This window comes from Dermacentor andersoni, chromosome 3, assembly GCF_023375885.2.
Source record: "Dermacentor andersoni chromosome 3, qqDerAnde1_hic_scaffold, whole genome shotgun sequence".
NCBI classification, from domain to species: Eukaryota; Metazoa; Arthropoda; class Arachnida; order Ixodida; family Ixodidae; genus Dermacentor; species Dermacentor andersoni.
In genome coordinates, this window is record NC_092816.1 from 160,384,074 (window position 1) to 160,405,476 (window position 21,403).

At 46.1% G+C, this 21,403-nt stretch overlaps 2 protein-coding genes across 2 annotated transcripts; both read right to left on the reverse strand.

The window, feature by feature from the left end:
* Nucleotides 1-4,639: 4,639 nt before the first annotated feature.
* LOC129382874 (uncharacterized) lies at nucleotides 4,640-16,447 on the reverse strand. Its single transcript, XM_072286946.1, has 4 exons — nucleotides 16,438-16,447; nucleotides 14,528-14,647; nucleotides 10,440-10,700; nucleotides 4,640-5,869 (listed from the first exon to the last, which is right to left on the reverse strand). The coding sequence occupies exons 1-4, from the start codon at nucleotides 16,445-16,447 to the stop codon at nucleotides 5,088-5,090; spliced, it is 1,173 nt and encodes a 390-aa protein (XP_072143047.1). The 3' UTR covers nucleotides 4,640-5,087.
* Nucleotides 16,448-18,057: 1,610 nt separating this feature from the next.
* Nucleotides 18,058-19,345, reverse strand: LOC126524547 (uncharacterized). The gene is made up of 5 exons (XM_050172845.3): nucleotides 19,207-19,345; nucleotides 18,840-19,079; nucleotides 18,600-18,771; nucleotides 18,382-18,524; nucleotides 18,058-18,325 (listed from the first exon to the last, which is right to left on the reverse strand). Exons 1-5 carry the CDS (start codon nucleotides 19,343-19,345, stop codon nucleotides 18,147-18,149), a joined length of 873 nt encoding a protein of 290 aa, XP_050028802.2. The 3' UTR covers nucleotides 18,058-18,146.
* Between the last annotated feature and the right edge of the window lie 2,058 nt (nucleotides 19,346-21,403).

Here is a 21,403-nt window from a genome sequence, read left to right on the forward strand (position 1 = left end):
TACCTTCCTAAGACCACCTTTGCCGAAGTGGCGCGTCAGGGGGCAGCGTCACAACGGCCTCCGGCGGCTGTCCGACCCACAAGCAGTGAGTCGGCAGTCACGCCATCTGCCCCCGCGACGGTTGCAGCTAGCGCTGCTCCGTCAACCGAGGAGAAGGAACCATCGACCCCGAAGGAGGGCGCAGCCGAGGCTGCCTCAACTTCCGAGGTTCCTTCCTGCGCTGGCAACGGCCGGCGTAGCCAAATCCCTCTGGGAGCCCCATCGACCTCCGGGCTGGTGGGCGCAGGGGTCTTGCCCTCCAAGGCGGGACTCCCTCTGAAATCTTCCCGCTCGCAAGAGCACGTGTCCGGCGCCTCACAAGAGGCAATGGACACTACACCCATCCTCAAGGCGCACCAAGCGCCTAAGGAGCGGCGAGGCTCCCTCGAACGCTCCAGAAAGAACAAGACCCCTATTACAGGGCCTCGAAAGGGTTCTGTAATCTAAGGCATCCCGTCCGTTTCCGTAAACACAGCACCAATTTAATTTAAATATGGATACACAAATCATTCAATGGAACATTAGAGGTCTCCTTACAAACCTTGATGATTTGCAAGAACTCATCCACAAACATAATCCAAAAGTGCTGTGTTTACAGGAAACACATTTAAAATCCAGACACGCAAACTTTCTCCGTACGTATGTTACGTTTCGTAAAGATCGCGATGATGCCATCGCATCATCGGGTGGTGTTGCGATTCTCACACATAAAAGTATAGCATGTCAACCTTTACAGCTTCGAACGCCCCTTGAAGCAGTGGCGGTGCGAGTTGTTCTGCTAAACAAACTCATCACTATTTGCTCGCTTTATATACCCCCACATTACAAATTAACTAAACATGAATTTCAGTCCTTTATAGATGAACTACCAGAACCATATGTTGTTCTTGGCGACTTCAATGCGCACAACAGCCTGTGGGGCGACTCTCGTATAGATGCGCGAGGTCGTCTTGTTGAACAGTTCCTCTTCTCTTCTGGTGCATGCCTGCTGAATAAGAAGGCACCCACATATTATTCTCTCGCCAACAGAACATTTTCATCAATTGACCTCAGCCTAGTTTCCCCGTGTATACTGCCTGAACTCCAATGGGAAGTTATGAACAATCCTTACGGGAGCGACCACTTCCCCATACTGATAAGAACATCCAAAGAAAACGAATATTCTCCACAAACTCCTAGGTGGAAGATAGACACAGCCGACTGGCAGAAATTTCGATCTCTCTCTAGCATCTCATGGGCTGACCTGTCTTCTTTAGAAATTGATGCTGCTGTGGATTATCTTACAGCATTCATAATGGATGCCGCGTCAAAATGCATATCCGAAGTAAGTGGTTTGGCATGCAAACCACGTGTACCATGGTGGAACAGCGAATGTCGGACCGCCCGTAAGAATCAGAACAAGGCGTGGGGGTTGCTGCGAGCTTCTCCCACCGCTGAGAATCTTGTCAACTTTAAAAAAATAAAATCCCAAGGTAGGAGAACCCGCCGACAGGCCAGAAGAGAAAGTTGGCAGAAATTTTTATCGAGTATTAACTCGTTTAGGGATGAGGCCAAAGCCTGGAACAGGGTAAATAGGATTAGAGGGCGGCAAACACATTCACTCCCCCTGGTAAACACACAGGGCGATACACTGCAAGACCAGGCAGACACACTTGGGGAATACTTTGAGAGCGTGTCAAGTCCAACAAATTATACACAGTCCTTTCTCAAATACAAAGAAACAGAAGAACGTAAGCCATTAAGAAGAAAAGGTCGAGAGAATGAGCCTTATAACCATCCTTTTTGTACTGCTGAATTGAGAGCTGCCTTGAGCGTATGCAACAGCTCCGCACCAGGATCTGATAGAATCATGTATGAAATGCTCAAAAACTTACATAATGACACGCAGGTTACACTACTCACACTTTTCAACACCATTTGGGATGCAGGGTACCTTCCAACCGCTTGGAAGGAAGCCATTGTGGTCCCTGTTTTGAAACAAGGCAAGGACCCTTCCTCAGTGGCAAGTTACCGCCCGATAGCCCTCACAAGTTGCATCTGTAAGGTGTTTGAAAAAATGATTAATCGGCGACTCATCCATTTCCTTGAACTGAACAAAATACTTGATCCTTATCAGTGTGGCTTCAGGGAAGGGCGCTCCACAACTGATCACCTTGTACGTATTGAAGCAAACATCCGTGACGCATTTGTACACAAACAGTTTTTCCTATCCATATTCCTCGATATGGAGAAGGCATACGACACAACGTGGCGATACGGGATCTTAAGAGACTTGGCAGAAATGGACATTCATGGTAACATGCTAAACCTCATAGAAAGCTATTTGTCCAATCGCACATTCCGTGTAAAAGTCGGCAATGTGCTGTCACGTCCTTTTACACAAGAAACTGGTGTACCCCAGGGAGGCGTGCTCAGTTGCACACTTTTTATTGTTAAAATGACAACGCTTCGTGCTTCTTTACCACCGGCCATTTTGTATTCCGTCTATGTGGACGACATTCAAATAGGCTTCAAATCCTGCAACCTCACAGTATGCGAAAGACAGGTACAGCAAGGCTTGAACAAGGTTTCCAAATGGGCAGACCAAAACGGATTTAAGGTCAACCCCCACAAAAGTTCTTGTGTTCTCTTCACAAGAAAGAGAGGCCTGGTCCCAGATCCTTGTGTAGAACTGGGCGGACAACAAATTCCTTTCAACAAAGAACACAAATTCCTAGGTATTATTCTTGACTCCAGGCTCACTTTCATTCCTCACTTAAAACATCTTAAAGAAAAATGTCTTAGAACAATGAACTTACTTAAAATACTATCCCACACATCGTGGGGTAGCGACAGACAGTGTTTATTGAATATTTACAGGAGCCTAGTTCGATCACGGTTAGATTATGGTGCCGTCGTATACCACTCTGCCGCACCGAGCGCACTTAAGATGTTAGACCCCGTTCACCATCTGGGTATCCGTCTGGCCACTGGCGCATTTAGGACAAGCCCTGTTGAAAGCCTATATGTAGAGTCAGATGAGTGGCCACTCCATCTTCAGAGAACAAACATCAGCTTAACATATTTTCTCAAGGTTCGCTCTAATAAAGAACATCCGTGTTTCACAACCGTTAACGACTTGACGTGTGAAACACTTTTTCATAACCGACCCTCTATGAGACTTCCATTCTCACTGCGTGCAAGAGAACTTAGCACGGAAATGGATATCCCAGTTCTGGAACAACGCCTAATGCCTCCAGCAAAGCTAGTACCGCCCTGGGAGTGGCAGCTGATAGAGTGTGACACATCCTTTGTAGAGGTCACTAAACATGCCCCAGAGACACATATCCAAATGCATTTCTTGGAGCTCCAGTACAAGTACTCGTGCACAGAATTTTACACAGACGCTTCTAAGTCGCATGCCGGGGTCTCCTACACAGCCATTGGTCCATCCTTCTCGGAATCAGGTGTACTGCACCCTGAAACAAGTATATTTACGGCTGAGGCCCATGCACTATTATCGGCTGTGAAACATATCAGAAAATCAAATATTCAAAAAACAATTTTATTTACAGACTCCCTAAGCGTCGTGAAAGCCTTGAAGTCACACTGTAAACACAGAAACCCCGTAATTACTGAGCTCTATTCTATTCTCTGTAGAGCGTATATGTCTAAACAGCATGTCATTATATGCTGGGTGCCTGGACATAGGGGCATCGAGGGTAACGTTCTAGCAGACCAGATGGCCACATCGATTTCATTGCATGCAATTAATCCTGCTGCTTCGGTCCCTGTCACAGACCTGAAGCCTTTTTTAAGAAGGAAACTGCGAAATCACTGGCAACGTAAGTGGGACGCAGAAGTAAATAACAAACTGCACGTGATAAAGCCACAATTAGGGTCTTGGCCCTCCGTAACAAAATCACGGCGAACAGATGTCCTATTCTGTCGCCTCAGAATAGGACACACATTTGGCACACATAACTTTTTACTCACTGAAAATGATCCTCCAACCTGTGGTAGGTGCGGGGAGAGGCTGACCGTCCTCCACGTCCTCCTGGAGTGTCGGGCAGCCGAATCTGAGAGAAAGAAACATTTTCCCCTAGCATACCGGCAGCAGATCCCCCTTCATCCAGTAATGTTACTCGGCCCCGAACCGCTATTTGACACCAACGCAGTCCTAAGTTATCTGAAAGATGTTGTTTTACATGTAATTAGCCCCATACGTTCATAGCGTCTCCTCTCTCCAGAGGATGCCGCTGTGAAAGCTATTTCGTATAGCACATGCCTCCAGGCCCTTGTGTTTCAAGGGCTCTGGCGAGGCAGCAGTGCTCCAAGTAATTCTACCATCTTTTATATTTTATATTTTTCATCATTCTTCTACGATTGATTTTATTGTTTATAGTATTCGTCATTAGTCATCGCCACAATTTTATAGCACGTAGATTTTACGCACTTTACAGCGAATATTTTTAGGCCACTTTACAGCCAAGTCACATCTTCCATAGTACATCGTCAACATTACCACGTGTCATGGCGCTCTTTGGCCAAACCTGGCCCTTGCGCCACAAAACACAACACATCATCATCATCATCAGAATTCGAGATACTACTGCTACGATACCGCTGAAGTTTCATGAGCTGCATCTCCAGTTCTAATATTAACTGCTACCTAAAGCTGTTGGGTATTTTGAAGGCACATTTTTGTGCACATTACGCATATTTTTTCCTGGCCTTTTATTTATGACGTATTTACCAGCCAGAGCCACTTGTATATGCCTCTTTCGTTACAATAGCAAGCCCTCCTCTTCGCTAGCACTAATTGGCATCGAAGTTCACTGCAGTACGTACTGCTTGCTCTTATTTGTGCAGGATCCTACCTCGCATATGTGATAAAGGGGTGGTATACGTGTGTGATAAGCAGTGAGGAGCTTTGCGGAACGCAGTTGCATTAAGAGCGTGCACCTTATGGATATGCCATTTTGCCGTAGCTTTAGACACTTCAGTTGGGTAATGAGGAATGGTTATTTACTAACACAGCTTAATTCATTTTTCTCTTTAGTGTCCTCTTAATCCCTTTCGACCTTGTTTGGGAGGTCACAAATGAGCATCTTATCTTCTTGCACAAAGTCTATGCACAAACAGCTGTCAAGAATTTCTTCAGGGAAGAACGCATTGCGTGTTCCATCACATGAAAGGAAGCACTCCTTTATGTGAGGAGGAATGGCACGAATGTCTGCTATGATCACAGGTCTGCAGATGACAACGCAGCGGCCTGTCTCTTCAAGCACAACTATCTTCTCAATTCGTGCATAGCACCCAGCGTCTGTACGCACAAAGGTTGTATCCGATTTTGATGGTCTTCTGAATCTAGTGCTGTGGAAAACTTGCTTATTTTGTACAAACCGCTCATATTCCACAGCAGAGGACACAGCCACTTCACACCGATAATACACTGCATCTTGCTCTTCAGCACTTAGCACTGTGTTTTTACCTATGCCCAAGAGCGATAGGCCATCAACACGGCAAAAATTTTTTACCGGTGCATATCCAAGGAAACCATTGCACAACCTTTTTTCTTCAGAAAGTAGAAGTTGCCTTTGAAGTACACACTGTAGCTGCTGAAACATGATGATTCGCTCTATAATTTGGTCTGGAAGGCCCTTTGCTGCAGAAATCTGCCACACGATGTATCCATTTCCCCCTTCAAACACGAAGGCAGAATGTGCCCAAAGGGGCCCAAGAGAGCGGGCGCAGTTTCCAAGGTGGAGGAGTGCATGGACATTATACGTCATGAATGTCACACCATATAATGCCTCGCACCTCGACACGAAGTTCCTCAGAAGAGACTCTGAAAAGTAAAATAGCATTCAATGACCCAACTTTTTTCTTTTTTTTAATACTTTTGGTTAAACAATGCATAAAGGCTTACACAAGTACTGTCACACTGCCCAATGTAAAAACAGGCATACAGGGCTTGTGCACAGAACACAGTGATAATTAGGAGGAATACAGCGCCTTCACAAATTTCGAAACGTAGTCTCAGACGCCTCACCACATCCAACCATGGCTTTTATTTTCATATAAAGTTGGGTTATAATCTGAAGTAGGAGCACTTTATGGCAATCAACAAGAACTCTGAACCTTTAACAAGAACTTGCTCTGCAATACTGGGCTAGCTGGTGCATAGCCTCTAAAGAAAAATGAATAAGTGAAACAACAAATATGGGCACAATAGACAAAATGAGTGCTCTAGCCAGAGATGGCTGTGGAGCGCATACAAGCACATTAAAAAGTAGGTGCAGAGTACTCGTAATAAACTTTTACGATAGACAGACACTATGACTACTGTGCACTGCTTCAGGAGCAATGTCCCGCTATTCCAAAAGCTATTGAGGATAGTGGTTTCATGGTGTTTTGGTGCCTACGATAACCCTCCCCCTACCATCACAGAAAACTTCATTGCAGCAGGAACAAATGCTACTATCAGGAGCAAAGCAGGGGTGATTGCAACTGGCTTGAGCTGGTTAGGCTAGCTAAATATATGGAAGTTTAGAAAAGCTTTGCTTCAAACATTGCCTTCACAATCAAGATGTACAAAGGATTGCTTTTTTCTGCCACAGTTAGCGAAAATAATTCTTGGTAACACCTTGCTAGTTTATTTTTCCAGAAACAGCACCCTAAAGGTAGATCCCTTTACAATATATCTAGTGACTTGATCAGGTTCTTACGGATGGCTACCATATTCAATGTATTTTGTTGGGTGACGTTGATGCTTTCTTTAATTTCAATTCATTTATTTTATTGAAGTTAATTTTTTTACTTTAATTTAAATTTAATTTTAATGCTTACTTTGTACCACAGTCAAGGATTGCATGGCCAAGAATGAAGCAGTTCTGTTACAGCATTCAGCTGGTATGTCTGTCAATGATATGAGCTCTTTAGAACCTTGAGTTGACTTTTATCACCTTTAACAAAAATGTTTTTACAATGGCATTGGTTGCACCAGTTCTTGCATGGCTTCTATCTTGCGTCATACTTTCTTATCATGGTAAAAACAGCGCAAAAATAACGGCAACACAACACAGAGAAATACACAGCACAGGCGCTGAACTAGAGACTGTCCTGTGCATTTCTCTGCCTTGTGTATCCGTTAATGTTGTGCTGCTTTTACCATGAAGATAAACCAACTCGCCCAGTTTTACACTATTTTGCAGTTCATTTCTTATCATGCGCAGGCAGTGCAAGTTCGCAACCTTTGTGCTGACACAGGCAAGGTCTTACAAAGTTCTTACGTATGTATTAACAGAACTTACTCTGACATACGAACAAAAAAAGTAATTCCAATCATTTTTAAACACACAACTAACTTTCACATGAAGGTGAGCTATTTCAACAATAACTTTTGCAATCATTGGACAGCAACCTGGAGGTATCCTGAGAACATGTTCGTTTGTGTTATCAAACAAGGGCTCAGAGAAGGCTGCTACCATGCTACCATATGATAGATACACTCCAATATAACTCTACATATGAAGTCCATGCTGCTAAGGCTGTGCCATCCATAATGCAAGGCAGTTTTAGTTACCGAGTTAACAGATTAGGTTCAGCAGGCTTCCTCTGCTTAGTTTGATTACAGTTGCCGAGAATATCCCAAATATCCTGGCCACTGAGTTTGTGCACGGGAGAACATTCTGTTGATCAGGAATAATGGGGGTACACATTTACAAAACACGCTTCCGGTCTGGCAGCTCACAGTCACACTCCTGGGAAATCAAGATGCTAACAAACAGTGGAACTATGACAATTCAGGGAACTTGTAAAAGTGCACCTTACAACAAAGAAGGCCACTGGCTGCATCAGTGACCTTTCGATTTTTTTGCCACCTTGCAGAAACAGAATTCTCCGGCATTATGCATGCCATATAATTAAATTTTAATGTGTATTTCTTATGTGTAAGAAGGTTTCTCACATCAGACGCGTGTATATGTTCACTATGCTAACTTTGAATAAAGCAGTGATTATGATGCACATGGTTTTGGTCATAAAAGAGCTAAAAAAGTTAGCAGGTTAGCTCATAGACTATCAACCTACTTCTTGTACTGCTATGTACAGCATGGAGTACCTGCAGGCAGTACCATAAGCTCACATAGGCCGTAGAAGAATCGACACTTGGGCAAGTTGGTACTGTTTGAACTTCTTGAATGGGCAGCACAAGATAGCAAACACAGAAGGCAGGAAACACACAAGACAGCGCTGAACTCGCAACGAATTTTATTAGAGAGCATACACATGCTTGAGTACAACCTATATCCACATGCTCTCCCATCGATGGCGCCATTATCAGTGCATAGGCAAACAGAAAGACCCTCTAATCTAATGCTATACTATGAAGCAGTTTAAAAATGCAAATTCACTGTCATGCAAATTTAATGAAGGCATGATAACACAACGCAATCTTTTTTTCCTGATATGGTAGGCCTCAATATTCTCCTTCTTAGTCTTATTGCTATGTGTGGAAACAAGTGTGGTGGTTCACAGATTGGAGCACACCCATACTCAGAGCAATGCTGCGCGACATGTGAGTAGGCATCACCCGCTAGCGAGCACCTATGTTCCGACATTCTAATGTTCAGGCATCAATTTGTTTGGCCGATATAGATGTGGCCGCCGGAAAACAGAAGCCGGTAATGAACATTGTGCATTCCATTCACAGTGTCCAGGCGGGGACGTGTGCTAACAGTGCAGCCTTTCCTAGCAACAGTGGAGGCAGTCTGTGCCAACTACCTATCAATCTTACTGCAAATTTTTCTCATCTTGTTAGCAGCAGAAAAAAGAACCTTTGCATCAAACCTTCCTGCTGCATTTATGAGGCTGTACGATAGTTTTTCTATATGTGGAATTCCAATTACTGTTTCTACTTTCTTTGGAATGCTCTGAATTAATCATTTTTGTGGACGCTCCTAATTTTACAACTTAACAAGCTTCTGCACGGTCACGCGGGTGGAGTGCTACTGAAAACTGCTGCTATCAAACGCTCAGGTAGTTTTAAAGAACTCTCAGAGCTCTGGTGGAGGTTGCAAAAGTGCGGAAAGTAGGACCGAAAATGCAATGCAATTTTTTACCATCTTTGAATGTGCGGAGTTAAAATTTAAAATCGGTTTTTCTGACTTTGGGCAATACATCCAGCACACACGCTTATCAGTTAGTCTAAGCCTCGTATATAAAAATTGTAGCTAGTTCTTAGCTGGCAATTCATGTGTCAATTCTAACCCTGAGCCACATTTCTGGAACACTTGGAGCTACGTTATCAACCGTTTGTTGGAAATTAGAATTCTTCACAAAGACCAGAAAATCATCAAAATATCTTAGCACTTTGATCGTTTGGTCATCTAGATTAATTTTTATACTTGTATCAACCCTGCCTAGGAAAATGTTAGCACCAGAGCAACTTTGGAGCCAATGCAAATGCCAGATTTTTGTTGGTATAAACTTTCTTTCCATTCAAGAAAAGTTGAAGCTAAGTAAAAAGACAGAATCTCGAGTTACCACTGCCGCTAGAAAACTTGAGCTCATTGTTGTCCTCGGTGATACACAGCTCAACACTTAATCATCATGTGGTATGTTATAGTATAGGTCTTGAACATTGATGCTAAGAATGTTGCAATACCAGGATTAGATTCAATGATGAAGCTAACGAGATCATAGCTAATGAGACCACAAAAGGGTCTCTGATCACTAATGATTGCAAATGCCTTAGTAAATAGGCCTACACAATCGGCTGCCACATATCCCTTCCTGTGACTATATTTGAAATGGAATGTCAAGTTTGTGAGTCTTTGCAGCGAAGAAAATATCCAAGTTAAGCCTTTTCCCTTTTTATACTGATGAAGCTAGCTAGCTGCCCAATGTTGTGACTGGAGCAGCGACAGTGCGCATTATTTAACTTTAGCAGGCTCCAGGTCTACTGCTGTGAAATTATTTTCTGAGTATAGATCTATGGCTTGAATCTATGAAAACACCATGACTCTTTCCGCACATAGCAATCAGACTATGACGAAGACTATTGAGGCCTACCACATCGGGAAAAAAGGATCACATTGTGTAAGCATGCGTTCATTAAATTTGCATGACAGTGCATTTGCATTTTTCATCCGCTTCATGGTCTAGAGTTAGATTACAGGCTTTTTCTGTTTGCCTGTGCACTGATAATGATGCCATCGATGGGAGAGCACATGGGTATAGGTTCTCCTTAAGCATGTGTAGACTTTCTAATAAAGTTGCGAGCTCAGCACTGTCCTGTTCTTCCTGCCTTCTGTCTTTGTCGTCTTTCACTGCCCCTACAAGATGTTCTCACATATCGGCTTTTGAGTTCCAACTTGGCTTGTATGCATGCACTGGCACTTGCTTTTGGGCCTTACCGGCTTTGTGAATTTCGAAACTGGTAAGTTCCTCTTGAAGCAGCATATATATAGCCTCGCAAAGCTTGGAGAGGTGCCTCCAGTACTTTTGAGGAAGAATCTCATTAAGGCAAGGCAAAGCATAGAAAAGGAGCCAGTGCCTCCATTCAGATGCCTTCCAATGGCTTCTCTCTTGAATGGACCGTGGCAGTCGTGTGATGCAGTGAGGTGGCTTGATGGACAGCAGCCGCAGATCTATTCGGGAAAGTGCTGATGGTGCACCTATAAAAGGCAATGCCATGAAAGTTAATTTCATCAGTGTCACAACAAATGTGGGTCAACAAGTGCTCAAAACAGATCAAAATAAACAGCATTACATGCCCAAAAACTGTCATAAGGAGGTCTAATATTTGATTCTGAGGACATATTAAAACATTAAAACTAGCTAGGGCTCAGTTAAGAGATATTTTGTATGTTATATATATATATATATATATTGGTTTCTGGGGTTGAAAGTGAATTGGTGGAAAACATAGATGAAAAACTATAAAAGAAAAGTGATGGAGCAGTGCTAGTGGTGTGGCCAGAATTTTTTTTTATGGGGGGGACAGGGAGGGAGGGCCCCAACTTGATCAAGGATCAGGCCCCGTATTAACCAGGGGCGTTGGCAGTGTGCCACCCCCTGGCTACACCCCTCAAGCTAAGCAATTGCAATGATGACCTTTTAAGTTGCTTTATTCATTTCAGTTTTCCGAAAGAGTTGCAAGTACAAACAAATATGGCAGCCCCGGTTGATTGGATATTTCACAAGGTAGCGTCGCACACATGTTAAGACACTAACAATTGCCACTTTTGGTAAGTGTGAATCCGGACAAGTGCAAAAGTCCTTGGAAAGTGACTTAATTAGGAATAAATTACTGTGAAATGAAAGCTCATCTATACCACAGATTGAGTGGGCAGTGCTGCTAATGCTATGGCTCATAAACACTGCACGCATATTCATACCTGCCAACCTATGGACCTCAAAATTCGAGAGATTCACCTAGGGGAAATGTGTGTGTGTGTGGGGGGGGGGGGGGAGTAACGACGACAACAAGAGCAGTGAAGTCAAATTTTTTTCCAGGGCTAGAGTAACGTCACAGACTCGCCTGAATGACTGGCACTGGCCATGTTCTGCAACAGTGGAGCCTTTCCCCTCTTGATATGCTTCCCTGCAATATTTTGCTTCTGTGTCTTCACATCACACTCATATACAGCGGCAACACTGACTTTAGAAAACGCGGCTATAATGCAACACATATTCCACCAATGCCACATGCGCAATCCTCAATGCATTCCTTGATATGGAGTGAATCCAGTTAGACCACAGTAAAATTCCGAACAAGCGGCCCCACCCGTGCAAGCCCCCCCCCCCCCCCCTAACTTTACTGTCAATTTCATATCTCCGCACCGTTCCGGGAAAGCGGCCCCTCCCCCCGCCCTTATCATGCGCCGCGCCTTAGAAACACTGGTCCGCCCTATCAAGTCCAAGCAGCTAATCCAATCCTTCCTTTCAAGCATTTGCATGCTCATTCGCATGCACCGTCTGTCGCCTTGTTTTGGCGTTGTGAAGTTCACGATGCCGATGCATTTGTACACAGGGGAGAAGAAAGTTGAGGTCGTACAATGGCATAGAGAAAACGGAAGAAACGTGCACCAAACATTCCGACATTTCGAGCTCGACCGCAAATGGATACGGGAATGGGACAGTAATTTCGAGAAATTTCTGCAGCAAAACTATGGGAGAGCAAAACTTCGAAGAAAGCTGAGTAACGGCGCCCCAGTTTTCAGTGAATGCGTGGACGATGTGCTCTTTGAGTTCTTGCGAGCAGGAAAGAACGGCAGGACATGCCGCTAGTAACGGCTTCTCTCTGAAGAGTCTGTCAGAATAGCCAACAACATGCAGTTAGGAAACTTTGTAGCTTCCAGCCATTACATAAGTTGATGGAAGCAGCAGTTCGGCATGTCAATGCGCCGTTCTACGAACGAGAGCCAGAAGACACCCGAAGAGTTTTCGGAGGCAGCAAGTGCCTTTCGGTCTGCCGCAAACTCCCTGCAACGGCGCAACGACTACACGTTGTACAACATCGCCAATATGCACCAGATGATGGTCCGAATAGACAACCCAGCCAACAGGACAAACAACATGGTCGGCGAAAGCACCATATAGATCGCAAACACTGGATGTGCCCGAAGAGGCTTCACGGTTCGCCTAGCCGAACGTGCCACCGGCCACAAGCTCCCAGGATTCGTTATTTTCAAGGAACTGGGAAAATTCCAGCCAGGGTCTTCGCCAGCCTTCGCATACCAGGTGAGAATGTTCCTTCTTTTTTTTCAATGGGGTGAGGAATCACACGATGTCACTAAGTTCGTTCTATCAAAACGCTGACTTTTTTTTCTTTCACTCGTAGCAAATGTTCGTCTCAACGCCACAAAAACGGGCTGGGTGACGTCGGAAGAGATGCAGGAGTGGCTGTAAAGGATCTGGGGCCCAAACGTCGACGACATGTGGCGTTTACTGGTACTGGACCAGGCGCCCATCCATAAAACGTAAGCTGCCAAAAATGCTTTCGAGGAGCCCGATACCGATGTGCTCTATGTGCCTGCTGGGTGCACAAGCATCCTGCAGCCGGCTGACGTCTACTGGAGCAAGCCTTTCAAGTCCACCCTACGGCGTTTGTGGGAAGAATATATACACGAAGAAGACAGGTCGGCCAAAGGAAACCTGAAGAAGCCGTCGTGCCCGCATGCTCTCGATTTTATTGCCGAAGTGTGGGTTGCTGTACCCAAGGAGACTGTGGCATGCTCCTTCAAGGGATGCAGCTTTACTAACGCACTCGATGGCTCGGCGGACGGCGACCTGCATGGCGGGCTGCCAGATGTTGGAGCCGTGGCACCAGAAGACCAGGGTGGACTTGAAGTGGAATGCTGTGAACTTTTTTTTGCGACTGACTCGGAGGAGTCTTTCGATGGTTTTGAAAGTGATTGACATAGCAATCATGAATCTTTCGCTCAAATGAAGTTCATGTTCCTAGAAGTAAACAAAATGTTAAGTGCATGTGTACTGTGCTTTTTTTTCGTGCTGGAAAATGTTGCCGCCATACTGAATTTCGGTGCCGTTCCGGGATAGCGCGCCCCCCTACTTTGCCAGTGATTTCGACTTGCTGGGGGGGGGGGGGGGTGGCGCTTGCTCGGAATATTAGGGTAGTTAAGCCCACAGTGCCTACACACAAACGGCTTGTATTTAAATATAATGTTGGCTAGCTACCTAGCATATCATTGTAATTGCGTTGTGGCTGCGCGGCATGATGCATTTTTTCTTTCGCAGTGAGGTTGGGAACAATTTCTTGGGAGATTTATACGTGTGCCCGTAGAATCAGGGGGATTGCTCGGAATTCAGGAGTCTCCTCGGCAAATAGGGAGAGTTGTCAGGTATGCATAGCAACAGATGCATGCAAAGGCAATGAAGACAGCAATGCACATTTTTGAATGTCAAAGAAATGCATGTAGCCAAGACTAGGGCACTATTGTGCACCACGTCTCTTTAATTGTCACAGTGTTCAACGCATTCATGGTTCAACTAACGCTTTCAATAAATCATTTCTGCCGACTGCCATATCGGATTGGAATGTACTTCCTGACGCTATCGTCAGTGAAACAAGTTCTGTAGAATTTAAACTGTTATTATTACACCAGTTTTGTCCACAGGCCCAGTAGTAAGCCCTTTTATCGGCTTTTTTATTTTCACGTGTTTACTGTGTTTACCAGTTCTTGCAGTCTGTATTAATGTGTTTTATCTTTGTGACCCATGGTTACCATCCCTTAAGGGTAAATAAATGATGATGATGAAAATTATCCAGTGAAAACACACCTAAGTATTTATGCCAATTGTGAACTAGATGCAGAAATATCAAATTGATGATGCAAAGTCCCATGATGTATTTTCAGACAATTCCAATTGATTTTGTCTGCTGTGTGAATACACCGTATTCTACAAGTCAAGCATCTTGTAGGTTCACCTTGTAAGCCATATAATACAAAATAAATGGGAATGGAAAGGGTTACTTTACCAGAATAGAAAGGCTGATCAGAGTTCGAACTTGATAGAATTGTTTCCGTCAGCTGCTTTGCAACACCTTGTAGTACGCAGTGCATATATTCAACGCTGTATCCGTTCACAAGGTCCAGACCTGAACAAACAGAATTTTGCGTCAGCATACATAAACACGAAATTTTACTATCATGCTTACTATGAACTTTAACGCATGGTCACGTGGCAAGGCACTCTCCCAGGTTGGATAGTGATGCCAATGGGCACCATGCCCTCAGCTTAAAGGGATACAGAATAAAAATCGAAGAATATAGAGAAAGCCCCACAATTGGATTCCTAAGACACGATTGCTATACTATATAGTCATTATTCGGGTTACTTTTGAGCGGATGGCTTTATTTTTGACGCTCTATGAGCGGCCACCGCGTCACGCGCAAAGCGCTCCCGACAACAAGCCGGCGGATGTGACGTCACACCTACCCTCAGCAGCCGCGGAGCGAACTGACCGGCTGCGCAGTTTTGTTTTCCTCGCGCTGCGCATTGCAAAATGCAAAGTTCAAGTGAGAGTGAAAGCATGAGCGGAGATTATGACTCCGACTTGGATGAGCGGCCTACAGAACGACAACGAACGATAAAGGCGTATGCCTACGATCCGTCCGCGTCGTCAAGCGAAACTGACGATGAACCGCCGCAGCAGTCCCCCCCGCGGTGCCGAGGGAGTCAGGACCAGCAACGTGGTAAGTGTTTACACTGTGCATTGCATGTACACGCGTTCACCTCGAGAGATCAGGGGCGGCATCATAAGTGGAAACCAGATATAAACGCGGTTCCTGCGGCTCGGATCGCAAGCTCGCACCTGTCACGAATGAGTTAGCGAAACGGGCGCATGCCTCATTGACAGTGTTGCATCCGTGGCGGTGCGCCCAGCGTGATTCAGTAACGCAAACGCTTTTCCATGTTTGGTTTCAACCGAGCGAGGACGCTTATGCGTCAGGCTATGCAATGTCAGGCGACGTAAGGAAATTAGCGTTCTGCGCAAAGCGGCTTGCTCCACCCGCTTGGCTGTATATGTTATGGGTAGCTGCTAGCGCTAAAACATGAAAGCTGCCAATGCCACAATACAGGTGCCGCGAGTACACACTGTACAAAAAAAAAGTAGAAATCGTTGAAGATATTGACGCGTGTAGGTGCGGCCGGCGGCGTGAGCATAAGTCGGCTGCCGACTCGCGCGCGGCAGGCGCTTGATGCGCGCAAGTAGCTGTTATTGAAAATAGATGCGATGAAGGAACAGGCGAGGATTGAAGCCAGGCATGTGCAGCGACTGAAATGCCTCTGTAAGCAGGGAGCGTCTTGTTATTCACCGAGTGAACGGGTACATGCGCAGCGGTTTCAGCGTCAAGCCTGCGTTCATTCTGAAGCCCTCTTAGCAGTCTTTTTTGCTTTTGAATAGGTGCTGTTGTGGCGACCGATGCGCCGACATGCCGACGGCAAGAGAGAGAACAAGCTGCAAAGAGCAAGATCGAGTGGTGAAGGCCACCGAGCACTACGAGTGCATTACAAAGCACCCACTTTTTTATCTTTACTGCCTCAACGAAGATGTCCTCGAGCTAGAGTACATCGAGCTGCAGTACTGCAACCCTTACAGAGCGGGGCAAAGGGACCAACATGAGTAAGCAGAGAGAGAGCGCATGAAAGTTTAAAGTAATTCATTGTTTCGTGAAGAGTGATTCTGCATGTGCAAGCCAGTAAAACGAACGCACAAGCAAGCATTCTTTTTTTTTCAGTAAATACAGATACACAACTTACAGGCAGTTTGTCTGGTGGATACATGGAAGACTGGGCCAAGGAAGGAGGGTGGTCATCCCAAGCTGTGTGGTTCACAGATTGAGAGAAGAATTCCCTTCAAGAAGTGGACAATACACCGGTTACTTGGACCCATGATTGTCGTCCAGCAAATGGGCGTCTTGCGCTGGAGTTTGAGGTATAGTAGCGGCGCCTGGTGGCGGCGCGGGAAACGACATCTGGGTCGTACCAGCTTGGGTCGTATTGAGCCCTGGCTGTGGCGAAGCACGTTTCTAGGCCGAGTTTTGCGTCGATTCGCACTTTCTTCTGCCCTGTTGCGAGTGCGAAAAGGCTCGTCACTTCTCACAGACCACGTCGACCACGCTGCGAGCTGGTCGCAGCCTATAGTTTAACGAAAACGGCCTCTCCGTGTGCCGTGCGACGTAATGCTGGAAGCAGAAGAAATAGGCGACGCCGATCAGGACGGACCTAGCTCAGCATCCGAAAAGCGTCACCGTCAATACTGCTGCGTCGTGGGCTGCCATGAGCAAGAAGGCCTGAATCCCAACATCCGATTTTATCGCTTCCCTTCAAGGCCTCACGAAGCGGAGCGTCGGGCGCGCTGTATAACTGCAGTTCGTCGCGCTGGGTAAGCGAAACTTCGCGCCATGCTGACTGCTTCACCTGTCTTGAAGCTCGCTTAATTATAGATCTGCGTTTTAAAATTCGGTCTTTTGCACCTACAGTCCCGACGGCAGACCGACATAGCAGCAGACATGGCTGGTGATTCACGATTCGAAACCCGGCCACAGCGACAATTAACAATTCGACCGGTGCGAAGTGGTGAAGTGCCCAGGTGTGTGCAAATGACCACAAATGGCTGGGCTAATTCGGTGACAATTCACTACCCCACTACGAGCAGCACAGGTTTGAGAGATAAATGTGCTCATACTTGTCCTCAAGCCAGCATGTTGAGGCAGCGCAGCAAGATAGTATTGATTACAGCAGATCGATTTTCGAGTGTTGTCATTAAAAGCTACATCAAGCGAGCAGCTCACGAGCTCGCGCTGCAGCACGATTCGCACGTACGTGCGAGCTCATATGCATTGCATAAGTTATTACCAGTTACTAAAAGGGACAGATGGCCGCTACTACAACGCAGGCATAACTACTTGTTTAGCGGCATGCAGTCAACAAAGATTGCAGGAGACCCGCCGTTTCGCGGCATGTCGAAAGACCGCTGCTGTCGCAGCGCGTACGATCGTGCGCCCGAGCAGTTCATACATCGCGGCATGTCGAAAGACCGCTGCCATCGCGGCGCGTACCGTCGTGTGCTCGAGCAGTTCCGTACACATGATGTCTGCTTATCGCTGCTGTGGATTCATTTACAGCAAGCATTTCCTCGCGTTTGTGCGCCTGAATTTAGCAGCGTGCAAACCTTACCTGAAGTTCCACTTCGTACGCGACTCGCTTCACGTGCGATTGACACCGCGCTAAAGCTTCGCCGCTTAATTCTTGAACGGCATACACGTATTCGGCACTGCATAATTTCTTGCTTTTACGCAGCGTGCCACTCCTGAAAAAATCTTCGGCGCCCGATATTCGCTGTAGGCCGTGATACAACACAACCGAAAGTGGCGGGTCGATATTGTAAACGTGCTTTCCGAAGCAGACGACCGAGCTTGGTACGACCCATTTTAGGACAGAGGGCGCTTTTTAGCACCTTTTTCGCAGCGCCCCCTGGGCAATGCAAGAGCCCCATAAACACACAGATGTGAAATTGTCTTTGAACTGATTGTGAATTGAGACCATTTACTTCATAACTTCACGCTGGTTGCACTAGCACCACGGCTTGATTACATGCCATGATTAAATCGTTCTCTTCGTGCGGAAACAAGGGCGTCCTTGTCAACAGGCTCAAAGTTGCTAGACAGCGTCGGTGGCACTGTAGTGCTAGCCTGTCGCAGGGCTTCCTTGAAGGAGCTCGTCGCCATGCACAGCTCAACTGTGCAGTCCATGAGTTGTTTGACATAATCTGTAAGAAGAAATTGAGTTAACGCATGTTGTAATTTGTAATGCACCGTCCATTACCATAGGTGCAAGCCTTCTTAATAGGTGCAGCAACAGGCACTTTCGTGGACTTTGGATACTTCACCAGGTACCTGTGCTGGCCTTTGGTAGTGGCGTGTTCACGTGCACTATTTTCATTGTAGTGCAGCGCTGCAAGGCGAGTCCTGAAAAAGAAACATGCAGTCGGCAAACGCATCACAACTTGCTTCACTAGCATTTACGTACAGGGCAGTATTTACCTTGCAACCATGCTTTGGTAGTGGAAATGTGTTGCTTTAGGAGCAAACCGGATTATGGTGCTGTGGTATGCCTCAACTGCAAATGTCTGTACTGATGTAGACAACTTTGGTATGTCCTTCAAGAGAGCCTTGTTGAGGATAATGCTCTTTATCTTTTCGTGTGCTCGAGAGCCTGTGGTAATTTGCGAAATAAACTTAGTAATAATATTTTCTGTAACAAAAGCATGCAGACAGTAGTACCTTCTATGAGCCATTTCTTTTTTGACTGCTGATCATGTTGGCACTTTTCATACAGGGGGTCATCGTGGCAGTGCACATCAGCAATATGACGTGCCAGCGAACACCACTTTGGCAAAATTAAATCCGGTCTGCCTTCGCTTGACACTGCGCACCAGTATACATGGTTAATAATGCCTTTTACCCAAGGCTGAAAGTCATTATACTTCTTTAGCTTCCCAGCGGCAGTGAGCTTCTTTAGCGCTGCATGAAATACAGAGAAAAGCTTGAAACAAGTAGGTGAACTCTGAAACTGATATGTTCTCTGACGAATAAGTTTTTTTTTTGCAATGATTTGTATCAGAAATCTGACATTTAGCAACGTGCCAACAGTCATAGTTGTGCTCAAAAGTTCCCTCTTTAGCAGCAAACGCCTTAATTTGGGAATGTCGGTCAGTCACCATGACGTCAATCACCATGCCATTTGCTTCAAGAATGGTGAGAGACCTTTTGAGGCCCTCGAGCTCCATGTTGCTGCTGCCCTTTGTTTCGTTAGACTGAAAAATTAGGAGAAAACAGTGAATGACTGCACCCATTCACCTCAGTGGACTGCCGAATGAACGAAACCTGGGATTCAACCTGGTGCAAGACATACCTACGTGCACAGTTTCCACATGCAAGACCTTGTTGCGATCAATGTCGATCAGTGAGTAAGTGCCATACTTGGCAGAGTGACCCGGCGAATCAGCTCTTCCATCCCCAGCAACACGCAGTGGCTTCCCAGCAAGTTCTTCAAAAAGCAGGTTTTGATGCTTAGTCCAGACCGTCTATTAACGATTCTATGTCTCGTCTGTGAAGGTGATAATGTGGTGGTATATACAAAGAGCAGATGGTTATGAGTTTATTTGAAAGTACGGCTCGAACGGCCACTGCCTCAAGGGCTGTTTGGAGCTTTAAATGCTGACACGCTACACTTCTGTCAGCAATAACGGCTACACCGCCAGATGATGCGACAGCATCCTCGCGGTCTTTGCGAAACTTAACATAGTTTCGGAGAAAGTTTGTGTGTATAGATTTTAAGTGTGTTTCCTGTAAACACAGCACTTTTGGATTGTGTTTTTGTATAAGTTCCTGCACGTCATCGAGGTTTCTGAGAAGACCTCTGACGTTCCATTGAATTATTTGTGTATCCATATTGGGAGTTAATAGGTGCTGTGTGTACAGAAACAGAAGTAGTGATTATGGAAATTACAGTGATTAAATTACAGAGCCCTTTCGAGGCCCTGTAACGGGAGTTTTGCCCTTTCTGAAGCCTTCGAGCGAGCCTCGCCGCTCCTTAGGCGCTTGGTGCGCTTTGAGGACAGGTGTTGTGTCCATTGCCTCTTGTGAGGCGCCGGACACGTGCTCTTGCGAGCGAGAAGTTTTCAGGGGGAGTCCCGCCTTGGAGGGCAAGACCCCTGCGCCCACCAGCCCGGAGGTCGATGGGGCACCCTGCGGGATTTGGCTGCGCCGGCCGTTGCCAGCGCTGGAAGGGACCTGGGAAGTTGAGGCAGCCTCGGCTACGCCCACCTTCGGTGTCGATGGTCCCTTCTCCTCGGTTGACGGAGCAGCGCTAGCTGCAACCGCCGCGGGGGCAGAAGGCGTAACTGCCGACTCACTGCTTGTGAGTCGGACAGCCGCCTGAGGCCGTTGTGACGCTGCCCCCTGACGCGCCACATCGGCAAAGGTTTTCTTGGGCAGGTATGATACCCGCCTCCGTGCCTCCTTGAAAGTTATGTTTTCCTTGACTTTGATTGTAACGATTTCCTTGTCTTTTTGCCAGGAAGGGCACGACCGCGAGTACGAGGCGTGCTCGCCATCACAATCAACACAATGTGAAGTGTTCTGGCACGTTTCGGAAGAATGTTCTTTATCACTGCACTTGGCACAAGTCAGACGGCCTCGACAGTTCTGTGAACTGTGGCCGAAACGTTGGCACTTAAAGCATCTGAGAGAATTGGGAACGTATGGTCGAACACGAAGTTTTATATTACCGGCCTCGATGGACTCGGGGAGGACACTTGAACCGAAAGTGAGTATCAGATGCTTCGTCTTGATCTCTTTACCATCTCGCCTGATCTTAATTCGCTTAACACTTATGACATTCTGTTCACTGAAGCCCTCCAAGAGTTCAGCCTCAGTGAGCTCCATCAAGTCATCGTCGGAGACAACACCACGGGTGGTGTTCATCGTGCGGTGCGGGGTTATAATTACTTGAGTTTCCCCAAATGACACTAGTGTTGACAATTTTTCATATTGTTTTTGATCGCGGAGCTCCAAGAGGAGATCCCCGCTTGCCATCCTCGACGCCTTATAACCTGGACCAAAGACTTCAGTCAATGACTTCGAAACAAGGAAGGGTGAGATAGTTCTTACTGGTTTATCTGGTTTTGCAGAATGGACGACATGAAAACGCGGGAAGGATTCTTTTTGGCGGCCAAAAAATTGGAAGACTTCATCGGTGCGCCCTCTTTTCTGAGGGCGATCAGGTAGTGGAGGGAAGGAAGTAGCCATGTGTGGACGTGTAGTTTTCGGCAGCAACGCCAGCC

Bases quoted from the DNA above. Each gene is read 5' to 3' on its own strand.
- LOC129382874 (XM_072286946.1), bottom strand. The intron at 10,701-14,527 runs GTAAAGTAACCC...TGCCTTTTATAG, and splicing joins TGATCAGCCTTTCTATTCTG to GTGCACCATCAGCACTTTCC. The intron at 5,870-10,439 runs GTAAGGCCCAAA...TTTACTTTTCAG, and splicing joins TTTCGAAATTCACAAAGCCG to AGTCTCTTCTGAGGAACTTC.
- LOC126524547 (XM_050172845.3), bottom strand. From the start codon at position 19,345: ATGGAGCTCGAGGGCCTCAAAAGGTCTCTCACCATTCTTGAAGCAAAT. The intron at 19,080-19,206 runs GTTGGCACGTTG...TATTTCATGCAG, and splicing joins TTTTGAGCACAACTATGACT to CGCTAAAGAAGCTCACTGCC. The intron at 18,326-18,381 runs GTAATGGACGGT...TTCTTCTTACAG, and splicing joins TAAGAAGGCTTGCACCTATG to ATTATGTCAAACAACTCATG.